Below are 22,021 nucleotides of genomic sequence, written 5' to 3'. Positions count from 1 at the left end.
ATAAAAGGTTCGATGCCACAGAGATAACTCCTTTTGAGGATGATGCCCATGTCTGTCATGTTCAGTAATATGGAAAGCAGTTTTCTAAGAACGCATACCATAAGACCCCATACCATCTTTCCAACGATCTTGAAAATTATCAACAGAATCACTTGACACAGGTTAGATTTATGTAAATAGTTACTAAATACCATCCATGTTAAAAGAAAATCGACACCTGGACGCACCCAGGTGCAATCTTAGACTACATTACTACTATGGTATTATTTGTAACACTTTGGAAAGGAATGTCACCTTCATACTGCTGTCACTCAGCTACAACGTTGTACAAAGTTAGAGGGTGAATGAATAGAAACCATCCACTATTATGATTCTGCCCATTTGTTGAGTAATGGACATTGACTAATTTCGTTGGTATTATTAATTGTATTGCATTTGAATGTTGTTTAAAAATATATAGCTAGAAAATATCAACATCGGCCATCGTTAATTGCTATTCTATTCCAATTTCAATATTTTCAACAGAGGTTTTATCATTTTAAACGTAATCATCCAATAAATATATTGCAACCACATACAAGTCGTACAACAAATTTCTATTTTGTCAGAATAGTCACATCATATTTATTACGAGTTATTCTTTATTCCTTAAATGGAACACCAACCCTCTTAAAATAAACTTTTTAGACGTCATGGAATGGAAAGACAAAGTTAGGAATATTTTCAATGCGACATTTATACTTTATGGGTGGCTCTACATATGTCGACATATATAAACTTCCTACTTGCGTATCTCGTTCAAATACCTGAGAATATTTTATTCGCTCAAAGTTTTCTGACAAGTGTATAATAAATATTTTTCTCGCATAGCACAATTTGGGGGTGTATTCGAAAACCTGCGAAATGTTCATGCAAAGAATACGCTAGACTATGTTTACTATCATTTCTCTTACATATCGATATCATGTACGTAAAATATATGAAGAAAATAATTTTGGAAATTTAATTTCCTACAATTAATTACAATTTAAAGTTTGAAGGTCTTTCCTGCACCCGACGGTGGCACATCTAACAAAATGACTTAAAGTAGTTTGTGATGTTTCTCAGTGGAGGCTTTTGTAGAAGGGAAGCGCGTCGTCTTAAAATAGCGACCAATGAAAAATTACATAACATAGTGTATGTTTAATATTTCGAAGGCGCTCACAGCCATCGTCTCATTGGCCTGTACCGGCTCCTATAGTGTGATATTGGAGACGGGGCCCAGCTTAAGTCACCACCAGGCTGGATTTATCTGTAATAACAACCAATGGAATTAACTATTAATATACACTGCGGGACGAAACTATAAATAGTTTGGGTATTCCCGTTTTCACGTTTCCTTTTAGAACAGCGAGCATGGTGCCAGTGTAGAAACAAAAACTCACGAAATAACTTTCAGTGGCAGTAAGAGAAGGAGAAACGATATGATGGGACCCCATAGAAGACGAGACGGGAACTTTTTGTTGCTGTATGTCGAGCAAAAGGCTGAAAGTGAAAGTGAAAGTGAAAGTAGGATTCGCTGAACCGCACACTGGGGCGGAGTTACACTATAGTCTACAGCTAGGCGTCAACCAGGATGTTGGTACAAGTCCCAGTCCACCACTTCTGAAACAACGTATTTTCAACGTATTCCGTGATGTCTTGCTCTGTGAGTTGGCTTCAGTATGGTATTATGTAATCAGCTGGTATAAGTGATATGTACATTGTATTCGGAATCTGTGTAACACACTAAGTCATGCAGATAAAACGTCCACAGTGAAGTATGTGAAGACAGAAATGTTCAAGCAGATTTCAGACAGTCTCTCGGGATGTTGAGTTATTTTGTGAGGCGTTGTGCTGCCGTTGGTCCATCGGTCGTTACACTGCCAAGCCTATGAATTTGTAACTTTGTATGAATGATACAAGCTAGTGTGTCAGTCTTATAAAGTTCCCATAATTATTCATCCAACTTTAAGCACGGCCGCCATTTTGAGGTCAGTCTGTTTGTCCTTGGATGTTGTGCTTCCTCAATATCTTCTCTGGGGCTGGGGTGTGGGGGTATGTGCAGGGGTGCGCACCCCCTTTTTATTTCGAAAAAAATCATTATTTCTGTATAAATTATACTCGGACCCCATGGTACCGCGGCATTCATCGTATCGCGGCATTTGTGATTTCCGATAGTTCACGCGGGACACGCCTCTTAGCAGCTGTCCATTAATGCAAATCAGTAACCAGGACGTGCTCACTTCGTAAACAATTTCAATTTCCTCGGAATGTTCCGTCTGCTGTAAGTAAGGAGTTATTAATCCGTTGATACATATTTCTGGCATCTGTTGTAATATTGCCTTACCCCCATCTATCAATGGCCAACGATATAACCCGCAGTTCCCCAGGTAAACTTTCTCTATCGACCTGAACTAGATCATCTGCATATTCATGGCGACTAATGAGGTAACGGAAGTTACGTAGTCCGCACATATTTTCCCGCTCCGTGCCCAGAATATATTGGGAGATCATAAGGGCCATAATGCCAAACTTAGAAATACGTTCTGCACTAGTAATCAATAGATAAATACATACTTTGGGCATCGTAGGAGTGCTTTTTATATATTTATTGTTGACTTTTAACATTTTTCCATTTTGTGACAAATTATTGTCATCCAATTTTTTTAGACAATCTTAAAATATCATTTCTGATATTTTGTTGTTGATTTATACAAATATTTTTCTCTTACTTTTCGGTAAAAATGCATTGAATACCTATTGCTGATAACACATTTAGAATTTTACTAGTGCTGTCTTTGCACTTGTCTGGACAAATCACTGATGGTTGGTAGAATTATGTCCTCTCTTTGTCCAATATTCGGACCTCCATACACAACTTTTCTCTGTACCGCGATACGATGGAGTTCTCTCCCTTGTCAAACAGAGCGCGAGGCCCGGCTTTTACTCAGAGCTAATGATGTAAATAATTAACTTTTATCAGTAAAATATGCATTGTTTGATAATATGAATGATATCTGATACAGAAACCACGAATAATCATAAAGGTAAGTGTGTGCTTTTTGTTCCGTTTAGTGTACATGACAAGTACCGCGATACCCCGAGGTTGCAGGCTACCACCAAAGACAATAAATAGATCTTACTTGTGCACCCCCCCCCCCCCTTTTCAAAAAGCTGTATCCGTCTCTGACATCCCTCTATGTTCAAGACTTTGGAATCCAATTTTTGATGTGGCTGCCAATACAAACATATTGAAAAACTCATATGTCCGTTCTCATTATACAGTGATCAGATTTTGTTCACAATGTAATGAAATCGTTTATATGTGTAGTAAGTTGTAAAACTGAATACCTAGATCTGTATGTTCCAATACTATTAATTAAATCTTCTTTCAAATATTGTTTTGACCATGCTCCTAAATTCTCTGAAACTGTATTTCCTCGCAATCTCCTCATACCTACTGGAACAAGGAAGTTGAAAAGAGGCCATGTTGAAATCCATGTTTGTGGCTATTGAACTTTTGTTGAAAATGAAATGAAATTTGGTATTTTTGCAATTAGCATATTGGCACTCATAAATTCTGTTTTTCTGATATTTTAGATTTTGACCTTGATTAACCTTGAGGTGAGGTGAAATGGTGTTTAACGTCACGTCCAACATTATTGCACTTATATAGCGGTGTTTGTGTATATTTGTTTGTACTAGTCCGGACTAATGGTGATTTTATAGTGCTAGCTCGCTGAGATACATGCTGCAGTTTAACCCCACTCAGAAACAATATACAGACCCAAGCTGACTAGTCTTGTTTTAGCTCTCAAAATAGTGAGTGAGTGAGGTTTAATGCCGCTTTTAACAGCGTTCCAGTTATATCGCGGCGTGTCAGCTTAATGTGGGAGGAAAGCCCCAAGGTGATGCAGGTCTCAGACGTTTACCACTTTGATCTGTTAAAAATGGTGTTAAACCTAACTCACTCACTCACTCTTAACCATGAAAACTCACTAATGGGACACTGAACTGATGACCTTGATCTTGACATACAGCTGGTCAGCTACAGAGCCCATGGCAATGCTGTCTGACCTGCTTCACTTATTGTCACAGCATGATAAGATTCCCTCCATTTTCACAGATAGTGCATGGCGATGTGATAAGCTGAACTGTGACGGCCAGTACAGATGAGGACAGTGGACACCGTCTGGTAATGGCCACTTCCGGTGAGCAGACTGGAGGTCACATGGCCACTTCGGGTGAGCAGACTGGAGGTCACATGGCCACTTCGGGTGAGCAGACTGGAGGTCACATGGCCACTTCCGGTGAGCAGGTTGGAGGTCACATGGCCACTTCCGGTGAGCAGGTTGGAGGTCACAGGACCACTTCTGGGGAGCAGGTTGGAGGTCATAGGACCACTTCCGGGGAGCAGGTTGGAGGTCATGTGAACATATCTGTGTCGAGGGAACACTTGGCTATTTCTGATGTTGACACTGCAAGTTCAGATGAGGAGTACCTCACAGCAGAGGATGACTCTGGCAACAGCGTGGTCAGTTCAGACGAGGAACCTGAAGGTCGCCTGGTAATGGCAGGATCAGCTGAGCATGAGGAGGACCTTGTGCTGGTGAGCCAACCAGTCACCAGATTAGGTACAGGTGGGTGTCATTCGTCATAATGTCTCCCTGTGTCATTTTTGACATAATTTACCCAGGAACAACATTATTTATTAAGTGAATTATCTCCTTCTCTTAGAAGCAGCCCCATGTAACTTTGGATATCTTGTCATGTTGTAAAGATGTGATATATGTCTTAACATGTGCAGCATGTGGTGAGCAGGTACTTAACTAAGAAAGTGTTATCCCAAATATAACATTTTGACCACTGTCTAAATGGCATTGTGTAATCGTTTTATAAATTGTTCAACATTTACAAATGGAAAAACACAGATGTTCATTAGGCTTACCTAATCTTAATTCCAAAGTGTAATTCTCCAAACTTCCCCAAGTAGTTCTATGTATATTTGTGCACTCACACAACATTGTAATTACACCTCACACAATTGTCCCTCTTTTATCATTGTTATGTTCAATGCATATGACAATGTTAAAGTTTTCATTACACCTACCTCTCTCTCTCTCTCTTGACCTCTTGACCTCGAGGCGACGAACGGGATTGGGTGGTCATGCTCGCTGACAATTGCATGGATCGATGCTGATGTTGTCAATCACTGGAGTGTCTGGTCCAGACACGATTACTTACAGACCGCTGTCATATAGCTGGAATATTGCTGAGTGTGGCGTAAAACAACAAATAGACAAACAAATTTAATGATGTTATTCAATGTTGTATGAAAACATCTGATCAATTCAAATGTTGGTATCCATGGCTACCAATGATTCTTCATATATTGGTGTTGACAGGTGAACATCCTTCAGGGAACTCCCAGGTGGCCAACACTCTGAACATCTTCACTGGACCAGCCGGACAAGGAACACTCGGGAGAGGTGAGCGTTCATGGCTGAAGGGCCAATAGATAACTAGATCTTGTGCAAGTGAGTGAGTTAGTTTTAACGCCGCTTTTAACAGTATTCCAGTTACATCGCGGCGTGCCAGCTTAATGTTGGAGGAAAGCCCCAAGTGATGCAGGTCTCAGGTCTCAGGTCTCTTTACCACTTTGGTGAAACCCACGAGCACGGGTATTGTGCTGACAAACCTAGAAACACAAACGGGGAAAAGCATTATTCGAACCCACAATCATAGGTTTCTGGCTGCTCAAGGGACGCAACTCTGCACAGGGAATCTCCGGCCTTAGACGACTGGGCCACCTGTGCCCCCTGATCTGATGGAGTTGATGGCTGCCTATCCTCACTTGGAATGTTATTTCCCTGGTCTAACATGTCATCCTTATGCATTGAATGATGGAGTATCCTGAAGCATTGACCATGATGTTGTGCCATTCTCGAGAACAGATCAGTGCTTATTCACGGGCCAAATGTTAAATCCTGATGTGACCTCCTATGGCATAAGATGTTGGTTTGTTGTTTAACGTCGCACTCAGCAATATTCCAGCTATATGACGGCAGTCTGTAAATAATCGAGCCTGGACCAGACAATCCAGTGATTGATATCATGAGCATTGATCCACGCAATTGGGATCGATGACATGTATCAACCAAGTCAGCGAGCCTGACCACCCGATCCCGTTAGTCTCCTTTTACGACAAACAAAGTCGCCTTTTACGGCAAGTATGGAATGCTGAAGACCTTTTCTACCCTGGAATTGTCTTAACACAGAGAGGCATTGTATCAGATTAAAAGAGGGGCGGTCGGGTAGCCTAGTGGTTAAAGCGTTCGCTCGTCACGCCGAAGACCCGGGTTCGATTCCCGACATGGGTACAATGTGTGAAGCCCATTTCTGGTGTCCCCCGCCGTGATATTGCTGGAATATTGCTAAAAGCGGCGTAAAACCATATTCACTCACTCACTCAGATTAAAAGTTAAGATTTGAATTTGATCAAGAGGGTTGAATCTGGCAAAATGTCAAACATGGCCATTAAAAACAAGACTGAATTGAGATGGCTATTATATAAAGAAAGATGTTGTGTCAGGAACACGTCTGTGTGATGTATGATTCAATTGAATATTTTCCCCTAAAACTTAACACAAAAAGATGTATGTAGTTAGCAAGTATTTTGTAGTTTAATTTTAACATCCAAGTATTTGCTGGGTGGTAAATAGTTACTATTCCTCCACAGGTACCCTTGATTTGCGCACAGACGAAGCGAGGAAGATTTTTCATCCAACCGAACCATACAAAACAGTGGAACAAACATTGAAGGAATTTGGTCATGTGACCATCTGCGGGGCTTCAGGAGAAGGCAAGACAACGATGGCTCTGGTGTTGGGTTCACGGTATAGACGCAAGGGCTATGAGGTCATGTTTGTGGACAACATTGAGAAGTTCGACTTAGACCTCTGTCTTAGTAGACACCCCAGAGTATTTCTCATAGTAGATGACATGTTTGGTACTGTTGGATTATCTGCAAATATGGCACAGATGAAGTCCTTTCTAAACAACATTCTCCTCCATTTAGAACAAAAGCAGACTGCGGAAAAGCTGCAGTCAGAAATGCATAAGTCAGAAATGCATGAGAGCAGTGATGCTGTAGGTACATCCAGAAAGAAAGTGCAGAGTCAACCAGAATGTCAAACAAAGGATATTCGTGTTGTCTTCACATCAAAGTCGTACAACTTCCATGATGGACTTGCAAAACTGCAATATGAGGGTTTCAAACTGTTCAAAGGTCAAACTGTAATGGATTTAACCACACAAGATAAATACTTGCTTTCTGACAAAGAGAAAAAGACAATATTTGAACGACATAAGAATGCTCTTGGTGACTGCTCCAAAGAACATATACCAGATTACAGTGAGCTGGAAATGTCTTCAAATATCTTTGGATTCCCTCTTATTTGTAAACTTTGTTTTGAATTTGCCTCTTTCTACAAAAGTACAAAGTTATTTTTCAAGGAACCACTGTTTTATCTAAGGTTAGAGCTAAAGCATTTGCTTGAAGAGAGAAATGACCGATCAGCCATTTTGGTTCTGATGCTACTGTGTGAAGACAAATTGGACCTGGCCAAGTTAGACAGTGGAGACGGGGACAAGGAAATGGACAGCCTGGTCAAAACTGTTTTACAGCTGATGTCTGATGCAACACGTTCAGGCATGTACAAAGCAGCTAAAAGTTTGAGAGGTACATTCTTCACAAGAGGAGACACTGTTGGCTTTGCTCATTCTTCAATCTATGATGCTTGTGCCTGTGCCTTCTACAATATCAGTCCAATCTTTGTTTTGAAGCACTGCAGTGATGATTTTCTGTTTGAAAGAGTACAAGGTGATAAGGTTGAAGAAACCAAAGTTGACGATCATCTCCATTTGATATATGTCTCAGAGAATTATGATGACCTGCTTACCACAAGGATTGCACAGTCTATTAAACAAGGACAGTTTTCTAAATCAGTGACACATCCAATTCTCAAACAAGACAGGACAGTTTCGAAACTGCTTAACAAACTTCGGAGCGAGGGGATGAAACCGCTTCATCAGCATAATCAAACTGATTCTAAGGAAGAACCTTGGTTTCACAAGAAAGAGAAAGGACAATGTTTTCTGTATTGGGCAGTTCTTGGACATAATGCATGTCTAGTTACAGATATAGAACACACAACTGGAGAAGAGTTAACTCAAGGAGAGATCAGTGAGGCTTTGGAAGTATGTGCACAAAGCAACAACGTGACAGCATTGAAATGGCTGTTCAGCAGGAGTGAGAAAAATGACCATCAATTGACACTAAACAGACTTTCGTTGGTAGCTGCTGGAAATGGCAGCTCTGACACACTAGTGTATCTGCTGCAGGAAGGTGCTGATATTAACACCAGTGACAAGGACATGCAAAACAGCTTACATCTGGTCTGTAAATCAGGAATGGAAAAAACCCTGAAAGTCCTGTTAAACAGGAAGCCTGGGAATAATGTTATAAACTCTATTGATGTGAATGGCAGGACCCCAGTCATGGTTGCAGCACTAACAGGATCAGAGGGATGTTTTCAGTTACTGCTGACATTATCAAACTTGAATGTGAAAGATAAACATAGCTACGGAATTATTCATCTTGCCTGTGAGGGTGGTAACAAGGCTATAGTGCAACATGTCCTTTCCCCTTCTAACATCAACAGTAGAGGGATGAAAGGATGCACACCAGTGATGAGGGCAGCTGTCAGTGGACATGAAAGTGTGTTTGACCTCCTTGTGTCAAACCAAGCTGACTTCACACTGGTGGATACATCTGGTGATAGTTTACTTCATCTTGCCTGTCAGGGTGGGAACACAGCTATAGTACAACATGTCTTGTCCCCTTCTAACATCAACAGTAGAGGCAGACATGGATGGACACCAGTGATGAGGGCAGCTGTCAGTGGACATGAAAGTGTGTTTGACCTACTTGTGTCAAACCAAGCTGACCTCACACTGGTGGCTACATCTGGTGATAGTTTACTTCATCTTGCCTGTCAGGGTGGGAACACAGCTATAGTACAACATGTCCTGTCTCCTTCTAACATCAACAGTAGAGGGATGAAAGGATACACTCCTGTGATGAGGGCTGCATACTGTGGACATAAAGATGTGGTGGACCTCCTTGTGCAGCACAAAGCTGACCTCACACTGGTGTCTACATCTGGTGATAGTTTACTTCATCTTGCCTGTCAGGGTGGGAACACAGCTATAGTGCAACATGTCCTTTCCCCTTCTAACATCAACAGTAGAGGGATGAAAGGATGCACACCAGTGATGAGGGCAGCTGTCAGTGGACATGAAAGTGTGTTTGACCTCCTTGTGTCAAACCAAGCTGACTTCACACTGGTGGATACATCTGGTGATAGTTTACTTCATCTTGCCTGTCAGGGTGGGAACACAGCTATAGTACAACATGTCTTGTCCCCTTCTAACATCAACAGTAGAGGCATACATGGATGGACACCAGTGATGAGGGCAGCTGTCAGTGGACATGAAAGTGTGTTTGACCTCCTTGTGTCAAACCAAGCTGACCTCACACTGGTGTCTATATCTGGTGATAGTTTACTTCATCTTGCCTGTCAGGGTGGGAACACAGCTATAGTACAACATGTCTTGTCCCCTTCTAACATCAACAGTAGAGGGATGAAAGGATGCACACCTGTGATGAAGGCAGCTGTCAGTGGACATGAAAGGGTGTTTGACCTCCTTGTGTCAAACCAAGCTGACCTCACACTGGTGTCTACATCTGGTGATAGTTTACTTCATCTTGCCTGTGAGGGTGGGAACACAGCTATAGTACAACATGTCTTGTCCCCTTCTAACATCAACAGTAGAGGGATGCATGGATGGACACCAGTGATGAGGGCAGCTGTCAGTGGACATGAAAGTGTGTTTGACCTCCTTGTGTCAAACCAAGCTGACCTCACACTGGTGTCTACATCTGGTGATAGTTTACTTCATCTTGCCTGTCAGGGTGGGAACACAGCTATAGTACAACATGTCCTGTCTCCTTCTAACATCAACAGTAGAGGAATGTATGGATGCACTCCTGTGATGAGGGCAGCTGTCAGTGGACATGAAAGTGTGTTTGACCTCCTTGTGTCAAACCAAGCTGACCTCACACTGGTGGATACAGATGGTGATAGTTTACTTCATCTTGCCTGTCATGTTGGGAACACAGCTTTAGTACAACATGTCCTGTCTCCTTCTAACATCAACAGTAGAGGGATGCATGGATGGACACCAGTAATGGTTGCAGCTGTCAGTGGACATGAAAGTGTGTTTGACCTCCTTGTGTCAAACCAAGCTGACCTCACACTGGTGGATACATCTGGTGATAGTTTACTTCATCTTGCCTGTCGTGGTGGGAACACAGCTATAGTACAACATGTCCTGTCCCCTTCTAACATCAACAGTAGAGGGGAGAATAGATGGACACCAGTGATGGTTGCAGCTGTCAGTGGACATGAAAGTGTGTTTGACCTCCTTGTGTCAAACCAAGCTGACCTCACACTGGTGGATACATATGGTGATAGTTTACTTCATCACGCCTGTCAGGGTGGGAACACAGCTATAGTACAACATGTCCTGTCTCCTTCTAACATCAACAGTAGAGGCATACATGGATGGACAGCAGTGATGAAGGCAGCTGTCAGTGGACATGAAAGTGTGTTTGACCTCCTTGTGTCAAACCAAGTTGACCTCACACTGGTGGCTACATCTGGTGATAGTTTACTTCATCTTGCCTGTCAGGGTGGGAACACAGCTATAGTACAACATGTCCTGTCCCCTTCTAACATCAACAGTAGAGGGGAGTATAGATGGACACCAGTGATGGTTGCAGCTGTCAGTGGACATGAAAGTGTGTTTGACCTCCTTGTGTCAAACCAAGCTGACCTCACACTGGTGTCTACATCTGGTGATAGTTTACTTCATCTTGCCTGTCGTGGTGGGAACACAGCTATAGTACAACATGTCCTGTCCCCTTCTAACATCAACAGTAGAGGCAGACATGGATGGACACCAGTGATGAAGGCAGCTGTCAGTGGACATGAAAGTATGTTTGACCTCCTTGTGTCAAACCAAGCTGACCTCACACTGGTGGATACATCTGGTGATAGTTTACTTCATCTTGCCTGTCAGGGTGGGAACACAGCTATAGTACAACATGTCCTGTCCCCTTCTAACATCAACAGTAGAGGGGAGAATAGATGGACACCAGTGATGGTTGCAGCTGTCAGTGGACATCAAAGTGTGTTTGACCTCCTTGTGTCAAACCAAGCTGACCTCACACTGGTGTCTACATCTGGTGATAGTTTACTTCATCTTGCCTGTCAGGGTGGGAACACAGCTTTAGTACAACATGTCCTGACCCCTTCTAACATCAACAGTAGAGGCAGACATGGATGGACACCAGTGATGGTTGCAGCTGTCAGTGGACATCAAAGTGTGTTTGACCTCCTTGTGTCAAACCAAGCTGACCTCACACTGGTGGATACATCTGGTGATAGTTTACTTCATCTTGCCTGTCAGGGTGGGAACACAGCTATAGTACAACATGTCCTGTCTCCTTCTAACATCAACAGTAGAGGGATGAAAGGATACACACCTGTAATGAAGGCTGCATACAGTGGACATAAAGATGTGGTGGACCTCCTTGTGCAGCACCAAGCTGACCTCACACTGGTGGATACAGATGGTGATAGTTTACTTCATTTTGCCTGTCAGGGTGGGAACACAGCTATAGTTCAACATGTTTTGTCCCCTTCTAACATCAACAGTAGAGGGAGTGAAGGATACACACCTGTGATGAAGGCTGCATACAGTGGACATAAAGATGTGGTGGACCTCCTTGTGCAGCACAAAGCTGACCTCACATTACTAACAGACAGTAATGATGACATTCAATGTGTAGCTCAGAGGGGAGGACATCCTACACTAGCCAAGTATCTTCAAACTGTTAAACAGCCTCACTGATTGACGTGTCTCCTGTAAAATGGTTTATGATTGATTTAATGAACTAAAAAGGGTCAATCACCATGTAAGACTTAAAGAGTGCACCTGGAGATATGATGTGGTGGTTTAAGTTTTGTGGAAAATTCAATGGTTCAGTGCAGTTTTTAGAAGCGACTCCAGTGACGCCAGCAGGATGTGGGCAACCATGGAATTCAGTTGTCAAGGAAGCACGATATTGCATATAACATAGCATTGTGTGAAAAAGGGACAAAACCCTTTCCATATTTCTAAGAAATCACTGCCGAGAACAGAACCGATTGTATGATTCCATCTGTATCATGAGCATGTGCTTACGAATCACTATCAACATTATGAAGTCATCGATGGAATGTGCCAGACTGAGGCCAATGTCTCAGCTATTTGAGTATTAAAGAAAAAGTGCAATATAAAATTACTGATATCATGTTACAATGTAAAAGTACATTACCTGTTTCGAGAATTGCGAGTGTTAAACAGTATTTGATCCCCATAAATTTCATGTGGAACCAATATGTTTGTCTCCCAGCAGACATCCTTAGAGAATGCAGAGGCACTTGATACTGTACCTGCTTGAAGGCATTCATAGTGATCTGCTGTCTTTGTGAAGGATGCTTCCCAGCTATCTGTCATTTGTTAAAGTTCCCTATGACCGCCTCCGTAGTCTAGATGTAGAGCGTCCGCCCGGAGAGCAGAAGGTCCAGGGTTCGATCCACGGCTGCGTCATACCAAAAGACGTTAAAAGATGGTACTTGTTGTTACCCTGTCTGGCGCTCGGCATGGGATTGATGACATGCATCAGCCAAGTCAGCGAGTCTGACCACCCAATCCTGTTAGTCGCTTCTTACGGCAGGCATAGTCGCCTCTTACGGCAGGCCTAGTCGCCTCTTACGGCAGGCATAGTCGCCTCTTACGGCAGGCATAGTTGCCAGTTACGGCAGGCATAGTCGCCTCTTACGGCAGGCATAGTCGCCTCTTACGGCAGGCATAGTCGCCTCTTACGGCAGGCATAGTCGCCTCTTATGGCAGGCATGGGTTGTTTACTGGAAGATACCAAGTCCTAAATATTCATCATGTGTTGAATTCATTTCATCCTTAAGTGACTAACAGTCTCACTTGTTGTGTGTTGACGCCTCCCCTGAGCTCTCTGCTTGGCAAGCTATGGTCACATTCCGTTTGAAAAATTACTTGTAAATAGAAATAAATCTGTACAAATCTTTGTTTTATGTTTGTGTTGTTTTGTGTGAAGGGACCGCTTCATTGTGTAGTGGATTGATCATCTGCCCAGAGAGCGGATGGTTGGTGGTTTGATTCCTATATATGGTACTTGTTGTTACCCTGCCTGGTGCTTTGCATTAAGGGATAAAACAAGCACTTGTATGTGTCTGAGTTGGGAATCTGTTAAACTGGAAACCCCATTTCACCTCACCACACCTCTTTATTTGATTAATTCAGAGTGTGTGTGTGTGAGTGAGTGAGTTGGGTTTAACGCCGCTTTTAACAGTATTAGTTATATCACGGTGTGTCTGCTTAATGTGTGAGGAAAGCCCAAAGCGACGCAGGTCTCAGACGTTCATTGTCACTTTTGTGAAACCCTGGACCACGGGTATGATGCTGACAAACCTGGAAATATAATTGGGGCGGACTGGGATTCGAACCCACAATCATAGGTTTCTGGCGTGCCCAAGGGGCGCAAATCTGCACAGCAAATTGCAGTGCCTCAGACGACTGTCAGCGTGCCCCATGTGTCCTTGTACCCCATCAGCGTACCAAGTGTGTCATTGTTTGCCATCAGGTACCCTGTTTGTCATCGTACCCAGTGTCATCGTACCCCATCAGTAGACCCTGTGTGTCATCGTACCCCATCAGTATACCCTGTGTGTCATCGTATCCCATCAGTATACCCCATGTGTCGGCGTGCCCCATCAGTATCCCCATGTGTCATCGTACCCCATCAGTAGACCCAATGTTTCGACGTACCCCATCCGTATACCCCGTGTGTCATCATACCCCATGAGTATACCCTGTGTGTCATCAAATCCCATCAGTATACCCTGTGTGTTATCATACCACATGAGTATACCCTGTGTGTCATCAAATCCCATCTGTATACCCAGTGTGTCATCATACCCCATCAGTAGACCCTGTGTGTCATCAAATCCCATCAGTATACCCTGTGTGTTATCGTACCCCATCCGTATACCCTGTGTGTTATCGTACCAAATCAGTATACCCCGTTGGTCATCATACCCCATCCGTATACCCCGTGTGTCATCATACGCCATCAGTAGACCCTGTGTGTCATCAAATCCCATCAGTATACCCTGTGTGTTATCGTACCCCATCAGTATACCCCGTTGGTCATCATACCCCATCAGTATACCCCGTTGGTCATCATACCCCATCAGTAGACCCCATGTGTCATCGTACCCCATCAGTATACCCCATGTGTCATCGTACCCCATCTGTATACCCTGTGTGTCATCGTACCCCATCAGTATACCCCATGTGTCATCGTACCCCATCAGTATACCCCATGTGTCATCATACCCCATCAGTATACCCCATGTGTCATCTTACCCCATCAGTATACCGTGTGTGTCATGGTACCCCATCAGTATACCCCACGTGTCATCGTACCCCATCAGTATACCGTGTCATGGTACCCCATCAGTATACCCCCATGTGTCATCGTACCCCATCAGTATACCGTGTGTGTCATGGTACCCATCAGTCTAGTGTGTGTCATGGTACCCCATCAGTATACCCCATGTGTCATCGTACCCCATCAGTAGACCCCATGTGTCGGTGTACCCCATCAGTATACCCCGTGTGTCATCCTACCCCATCAGTATACCGTGTGTGTCATCGTACCCCATCAGTAGACCCCATGTGTCGGTGTACCCCATCAGTATACCCCATGTGTCATGGTACCCCCATCAGTATACCCCGTGTGTCATCGTACCCCATCAGCATACCCCATGTGTCATCGTACCCCATCAGTATACCCCATGTGTCATGGTACCCCATCAGTATACCCCATGTGTCATGGTACCCCATCAGTATACCCCATGTGTCATCGTACCCCATCAGTATACCGTGTGTGTCATGGTACCCCATCAGTATACCCCATGTGTCATCGTACCCCATCAGTATACCGTGTCATGGTACCCCATCAGTATACCCCCATGTGTCATCGTACCCCATCAGTATACTGTGTGTGTCATGGTACCCCATCAGTATACCCCATGTGTCATCGTACCCAATCAGTAGACCCCATGTGTCGGTGTACCCCATCAGTATACCCCGTGTGTCATCGTACCCCATCAGTATACCGTGTGTGTCATCCTACCCCATCAGTATACCCCATGTGTCATCGTACCCCATCAGTATACCGTGTGTGTCATCCTACCCCATCAGTATACCCTGTGGGTCATCCTACCCCATCAGTATACCCCGTGGGTCATTGTACCCCATCAGTATACCCCATGTGTCATCGTACCCCATCAGTAGACCCCATGTGTGGGTGTAACCCATCAGTATACCCCGTGTGTCATCCTACCCTATCAGTATACCCCGTGTGTCATCGTACCCCATCAGTATACCGTGTGTGTCATCCTACCCCATCAGTATACCCCGTGGGTCATCGTACCCCATCAGTACACCCTGTGTGTCATCAAATCCCATCAGTATACCCCGTGTGTAATCGTACCCCATCAGTATACCCCGTGGGTCATCGTTCCCCATCTGTATACCCCATGTGTTAGCGTACCCCATCAGTATACCCCATCAGTATACCCAGTGTGTCATCGTACCCCATCAGTATACCGTGTGTGTCATCCTACCCCATCAGTATTACCCGTGTGTCATCGTACTCAATCAGTATACCGTGTGTGTCATCCTACCCCATCAGTATTACCCGTGTGTCATCGTACTCCATCAGTATACCGTGTGTGTCATCCTACCCCATCAGTATTACCCGTGTGTCATCGTACTCCATCAGTATACCGTGTGTGTCATCCTACCCCATCAGTATACCCCGTGTGTCATCGTACCCCATCAGTATACCGTGTGTGTCATCCTACCCCATCAGTATACCCCATGTGTCATCATACCCCATCAGTATACCCCGTGGGTCATCCTACCCCATCAGTAGACCCCATGTGTCGGTGTACCCCATCAGCATACCCCGTGGGTCATCCTACCCCATCAGTATACCCTGTGTGTCATCGTACCCCATCAGTATACCCCGTGTGTCATCGTACCCCATCAGTAGACCCCATGTGTCGGTGTACCCCATCAGTATACCCCGTGGGTCATCCTACCCCATCAGTATACCCCATGTGTCGGTGTACCCCATCAATATACCCCGTGTGTCATCGTACCCCATCAGTAGATCCCATGTGTCGGTGTACCCCATCAGTATACCCCATGGGTCATCCTACCCCATCAGTATACCCTGTGTGTCATCGTACCCCATCAGTATACCCCGTGTGTCATCGTACCCCATCAGTAGACCCCATGTGTCGGTGTACTCCACCAGTATACCCCGTGGGTCATCCTACCCCATCAGTATACCCCGTGGGTCATTGTACCCCATCAGTATACCCTGTGTGTCATCGTACCCCATCAGTATACCCCATGTTTCGGCGTACCCCATCAGTATACCCCATGTGTCATTGTACCTCATCAGTATACCCCTTGGGTCATGGTACCCCATCAGTATACCCCATGTGTCGGCGTACCCCATCTGTATACCCCGTGGGTCATCGTACCCCATCTGTATACCCCATGTGTCGGCGTACCCAATCTGTATACCCCGTGTGTCATTGTACCCAATCAGTATACCCAAAGTGCGTACCCTGTGTGTCATCGTACCACATCAGTATACTCCGTGTGTCATTGTACCCGATCAGTATACCCCATGTGTCGGCGTACCCCATCAGTTTTCCCCATGTGTCATCGTACCCCATCAGCATACCCCATGTGTCATCGTTCCCCATCAGTATACCCCATGTGTCATCGTACCCCATCAGTATACCCCATGTGTCATCGTACCCCATCAGTATACCTCGTGTGTCGGTGTACCCCGTGTCATCGTACCCCATCAAAATACCCCATGTGTCGGCGTACCCCATCAGTATACCCCATGTGTGATTGTACCCCATCAGTATACCCCGTGGGTCATCGTACCCCATGTGTCATCGTACCCCATCAGTATACCCGTGGGTCATCGTACCCCATCAGTATACCCCATGTGTCTGCATACCCCATCAGTATACCCCGTGTGTCATCGTACCCCATCAGTATACCCCATGTGTCAACGTACCCCAGCAATATACCCCATGTGTCATCCTACAACATCAGTATACCCCATGTGTCATCATACCCCATCAGTGTACCCCATGTATCATTGTACCCCATCTGTATACCCCGTGTGTCATCGTACCCCATCAGTAGACCCCATCTGTCGGTGTACCCCATCAGTATACCCCGTGGGTCATCCTACCCCATCAGTATACCCCGTGGGTCATCGTACCCCATCAGTATACCCCGTGTGTCATCGTACCCCATCAGTAGACCCCATGTGTCATCATACCCCATCAGTATACCCCGTGTGTCATTGTACCCCATCAGTAGACCCCATGTGTCAGTGTACCCCATCAGTATACCCCGTGGGTCATCCTACCCCATCAGTATACCCTGGGTGTCATCGTACCCCATCAGTATACCCCATGTGTCATCGTACCCCATCAGTAGACCCCATGTGTCGGTGTACCCCATCAGTATACCCCGTGGGTCATCCTACTCCATCAGTATACCCCATGTGTCGGTGTACCCTATCAGTATACCCCGTGTGTCATCGTACCCCATCAGTATACCCCATGTGTCAACGTACCCCAGCAGTATACCCCATGTGTCATCCTACAACATCAGTATACCCAGTGTGTCATCGTACCCCATCAGTGTACCCCATGTGTCGGTGTACCCCATCTGTATACCCCATGTGTCGGCATACCCCATCAGTATACCCCATGTGTCAACGTACCCCATCAGTATACCCCGTGTGTCATCGTACCCCATCAGTATACCCCGTGTGTCATCGTACCCCATCAGTATACCCCATGTGTCATCCTACAACATCAGTATACCCCATGTGTCATCGTACCCCATCAGTGTACCCCATGTGTCGGTGTACCCCAGCAGTATACCCCATGTGTCATCCTACAACATCAGTATACCCCATGTGTCATCGTACCCCATCAGTAGACCCCATGTGTCGGTGTACCCCATCAGTATACCCCGTGGGTCATCCTACCCCATCAGTATACCCCATGTGTCGGCATACCCTATTAGTATACCCCGTGTGTCATCGTACCCCATCAGTATACCCCATGTGTCAACGTACCCCATCAGTATACCCCGTGTGTCATCTTACCCCATCAGTATACCCCATGTGTCAACGTACCCCAGCAGTATACCCCATGTGTCATCCTACAACATCAGTATACCCCATGTGTCATCGTACCCCATCAGTGTACCCCATGTGTCGGTGTACCCCATCTGTATACCCACTGTGTCAGCAAACCCAATCAGTATACCCCATGTGTCATCGTACCCCATCAGTATACCCCGTGTGTCATCGTAACCCATCAGTATACCGTGTGTGTCATTGTACCCCATCAGTATACCCCGTGTGTCATCATACTCCATCAGTATACCCCATGTTTCATCATACCCCACCAGTATACCCTGTGTGTCATCGTACCCCATCAGTATACCCCATGTTTCGGCGTACCCCATCAGTATACCCCGTGTGTCATTGTACCTCATCAGTATACCCCATGGGTCATGGTACCCCATCAGTATACCCCATGTGTCGGCGTACCCCATCTGTATACCCCGTGGGTCATCGTACCCCATCTGTATACCCCATGTGTCGGCGTACCCAATCTGTATACCCCGTGTGTCATTGTACCCAATCAGTATACCCAAAGTGCGTACCCTGTGTGTCATCGTACCACATCAGTATACTCCGTGTGTCATTGTACCCGATCAGTATACCCCATGTGTCGGCGTACCCCATCAGTTTTCCCCATGTGTCATCGTACCCCATCAGCATACCCCATGTGTCATCGTTCCCAATCAGTATACCCCATGTGTCATCGTACCCCATCAGTATACCCCATGTGTCATCGTACCCCATCAGTATACCTCGTGTGTCGGTGTACCCCGTGTCATCGTACCCCATCAAAATACCCCATGTGTCGGCGTACCCCATCAGTATACCCCATGTGTGATTGTACCCCATCAGTATACCCCGTGGGTCATCGTACCCGATGTGTCATCGTACCCCATCAGTATACCCGTGGGTCATCGTACCCCATCAGTATACCCCATGTGTCTGCATACCCCATCAGTATACCCCATGTGTCATCGTACCCCATCAGCATACCCCATGTGTCATCGTACCCCATCAGTATACCCCGTGTGTCATCGTACCCCATCAGTATACCCCATGTGTCAACGTACCCCATCAGTATACCCCGTGTGTCATCGTACCCCATCAGTATACCCCATGTGTCAACGTACCCCAGCAGTATACCCCATGTGTCATCCTACAACATCAGTATACCCCATGTGTCATCATACCCCATCAGTGTACCCCATGTATCATTGTACCCCATCTGTATACCCCGTGTGTCATCGTACCCCATCAGTAGACCCCATCTGTCGGTGTACCCCATCAGTATACCCCGTGGGTCATCCTACCCCATCAGTATACCCCGTGGGTCATCGTACCCCATCAGTATACCCCGTGTGTCATCGTACCCCATCAGTGTACCCCATGTGTCATCATACCCCATCAGTATACCCCGTGTGTCATCGTACCCCATCAGTAGACCCCATGTGTCAGTGTACCCCATCAGTATACCCCGTGGGTCATCCTACCCCATCAGTATACCCTGGGTGTCATCGTACCCCATCAGTATACCCCATGTGTCATCGTACCCCATCAGTAGACCCCATGTGTCGGTGTACCCCATCAGTATACCCCGTGGGTCATCCTACTCCATCAGTATACCCCATGTGTCGGTGTACCCCATCAGTAGACCCCATGTGTCGGTGGACCCCATCAGTATACCCCGTGGGTCATCCTACCCCATCAGTATACCCTGTGTGTCATCGTACCCCATCAGTATACCCCGTGTGTCATCGTACCCCATCAGTAGACCCCATGTGTCGGTGTACCCTATCAGTATACCCCGTGTGTCATCGTACCCCATCAGTATACCCCATGTGTCAACGTACCCCATCAGTATACCCCGTGTGTCATCGTACCCCATCAGTATACCCCATGTGTCAACGTACCCCAGCAGTATACCCCATGTGTCATCCTACAACATCAGTATACCCAATGTGTCATCATACCCCATCAGTGTACCCCATGTGTCGGTGTACCCCATCTGTATACCCCATGTGTCGGCATACCCCATCAGTATACCCCATGTGTCAACGTACCCCATCAGTATACCCCATGTGTCAACGTACCCCATCAGTATACCCCGTGTGTCATCGTACCCCATCAGTATACCCCATGTGTCAACGTACCCCAGCAGTATACCCCATGTGTCATCCTACAACATCAGTATACCCCATGTGTCATCGTACCCCATCAGTGTACCCCATCTGTATACCCCATGTGTCGGCATACCCAATCAGTATACCCCATGTGTCATCGTACCCCATCAGTATACCCTGTGTGTCATCGTAACCCATCAGTATACCGTGTGTGTCATTGTACCCCATTAGTATACCCCCATGTGTTGGTGTACCCCATCAGTATACCCCATCAGTATACCCCATGTGTCTGCATACCCCATCAGTATACCCCGTGTGTCATCGTACCCCATCAGTATACCCCGTGTGTCATCGTACCCCATCAGTATACCCCGTGTGTCATCGTACCCCATCAGTATACCCTGTGTGTTACCGTACCCCATCAGTATACACTGTGTGTCGGCGTACCCCATCAGTATACACTACGTGTTACCGTACCCCATCAGTATACCCCGTGTGTCATCGTACCCCATCAGTATACCCTGTGTGTTACCGTACCCCATCAGTATACCCCGTGTGTCATCGTACCCCATCAGCGTACCCCATGTGTCATCAGACCCAACCATAGTGAGATTTTGCTCATAATATGAACATCTGTTTTTTCTCATCTAGACTTGATCATTTACAGACTGTCATATAGGTTGAATCTTGCTGAGTGCAGCATGTAACAATCATTAAACAACAAAACCAAATCCTCACCTGTACTGGACCCAGAACATGAAGCCCTTCCCAAATTTTCTCAAGATCACTGAACGTTTTCTCAAGATCACTGAACGTTTTCTCAAGATCACTGAACGTTTTCTCAAGCATGAAATCCAGACAGTGAACTGACTAGATGACAGAAGAACAATAATCTGACAATAATCTGCCAGATGGACAATACTTCCAAAGTAGAACAGACAACAGTTTAGTTTGAAATCCGTACATTGAATTTATGCCATTGGTAGATCCGGAGTAGAACAGGTCTTCTGCAAGCCATGCTTGTCGTTAAAGGCGACTATGCTTGTCGTAAGAGGTGACTAACGGGATCGGGTGGTCAGGCTCACTGACTTGGTTGATGCATGTCTTCGATCCCAATCAATGCTCATGATATCGATCACTGGATTGTCTGGTCCAGACTCGATTATTTACAGACCGCCGTCATATAGCTGGAATATTGCTGAGTGCGGCGTTAAATAAAAAACCAACCAACCAATCTCATGATCACTGAATGTTTTCTCAAGCATGAAATCCCGAATGTGAACTGATTTATCATGACTTGATGACAATAATCTGACAATAATCTGCCAGATGGACAATATTTCCAAAGTAGAACAGACAACAG

At 45.5% G+C, this 22,021-nt stretch overlaps 1 protein-coding gene across 2 annotated transcripts; it reads left to right on the top strand.

Moving 5' to 3' along the window:
• Positions 1-1,386: 1,386 nt before the first annotated feature.
• On the top strand, positions 1,387-12,712 carry LOC124122865. Of its 2 annotated transcripts, XM_048382862.1 has the most exons (6): positions 1,387-1,687; positions 4,148-4,232; positions 4,266-4,661; positions 5,427-5,510; positions 6,761-9,047; positions 9,243-12,712. In XM_048382862.1, exons 2-6 carry the CDS (start codon positions 4,220-4,222, stop codon positions 12,058-12,060), a joined length of 5,598 nt encoding a protein of 1,865 aa, XP_048238819.1. In that variant the 5' UTR covers positions 1,387-1,687; positions 4,148-4,219; the 3' UTR covers positions 12,061-12,712. The 2 variants fall into 2 exon arrangements, with proteins under 2 accessions (XP_048238819.1, XP_048238818.1); XM_048382861.1 differs by having other exon boundaries at positions 4,148-4,661.
• The last annotated feature ends 9,309 nt before the right edge of the window (positions 12,713-22,021 follow it).

Source organism: Haliotis rufescens, unplaced genomic scaffold (assembly GCF_023055435.1).
Source record: "Haliotis rufescens isolate VD_foot unplaced genomic scaffold, xgHalRufe1.0.p SCAF_42, whole genome shotgun sequence".
In the NCBI taxonomy this organism is placed as follows: Eukaryota; Metazoa; Mollusca; class Gastropoda; order Lepetellida; family Haliotidae; genus Haliotis; species Haliotis rufescens.
Note: the sequence above shows the minus strand (reverse complement) of the source record. Positions and strands in the feature narration are given on the sequence as shown.

What these genes read in the sequence shown, in the direction of transcription:
- LOC124122865 (XM_048382861.1), top strand. Translation starts at nt 4,220, where the DNA reads ATGGCCACTTCCGGTGAGCAGACTGGAGGTCACATGGCCACTTCGGGT. An exon ending in ACAAGGAACACTCGGGAGAG is followed by an intron (nt 5,511 to 6,760) that starts GTGAGCGTTCAT and finishes ATTCCTCCACAG; the next exon opens with GTACCCTTGATTTGCGCACA. An exon ending in GACCTCACACTGGTGGCTAC is followed by an intron (nt 9,048 to 9,242) that starts ATCTGGTGATAG and finishes ACTGGTGTCTAC; the next exon opens with ATCTGGTGATAGTTTACTTC.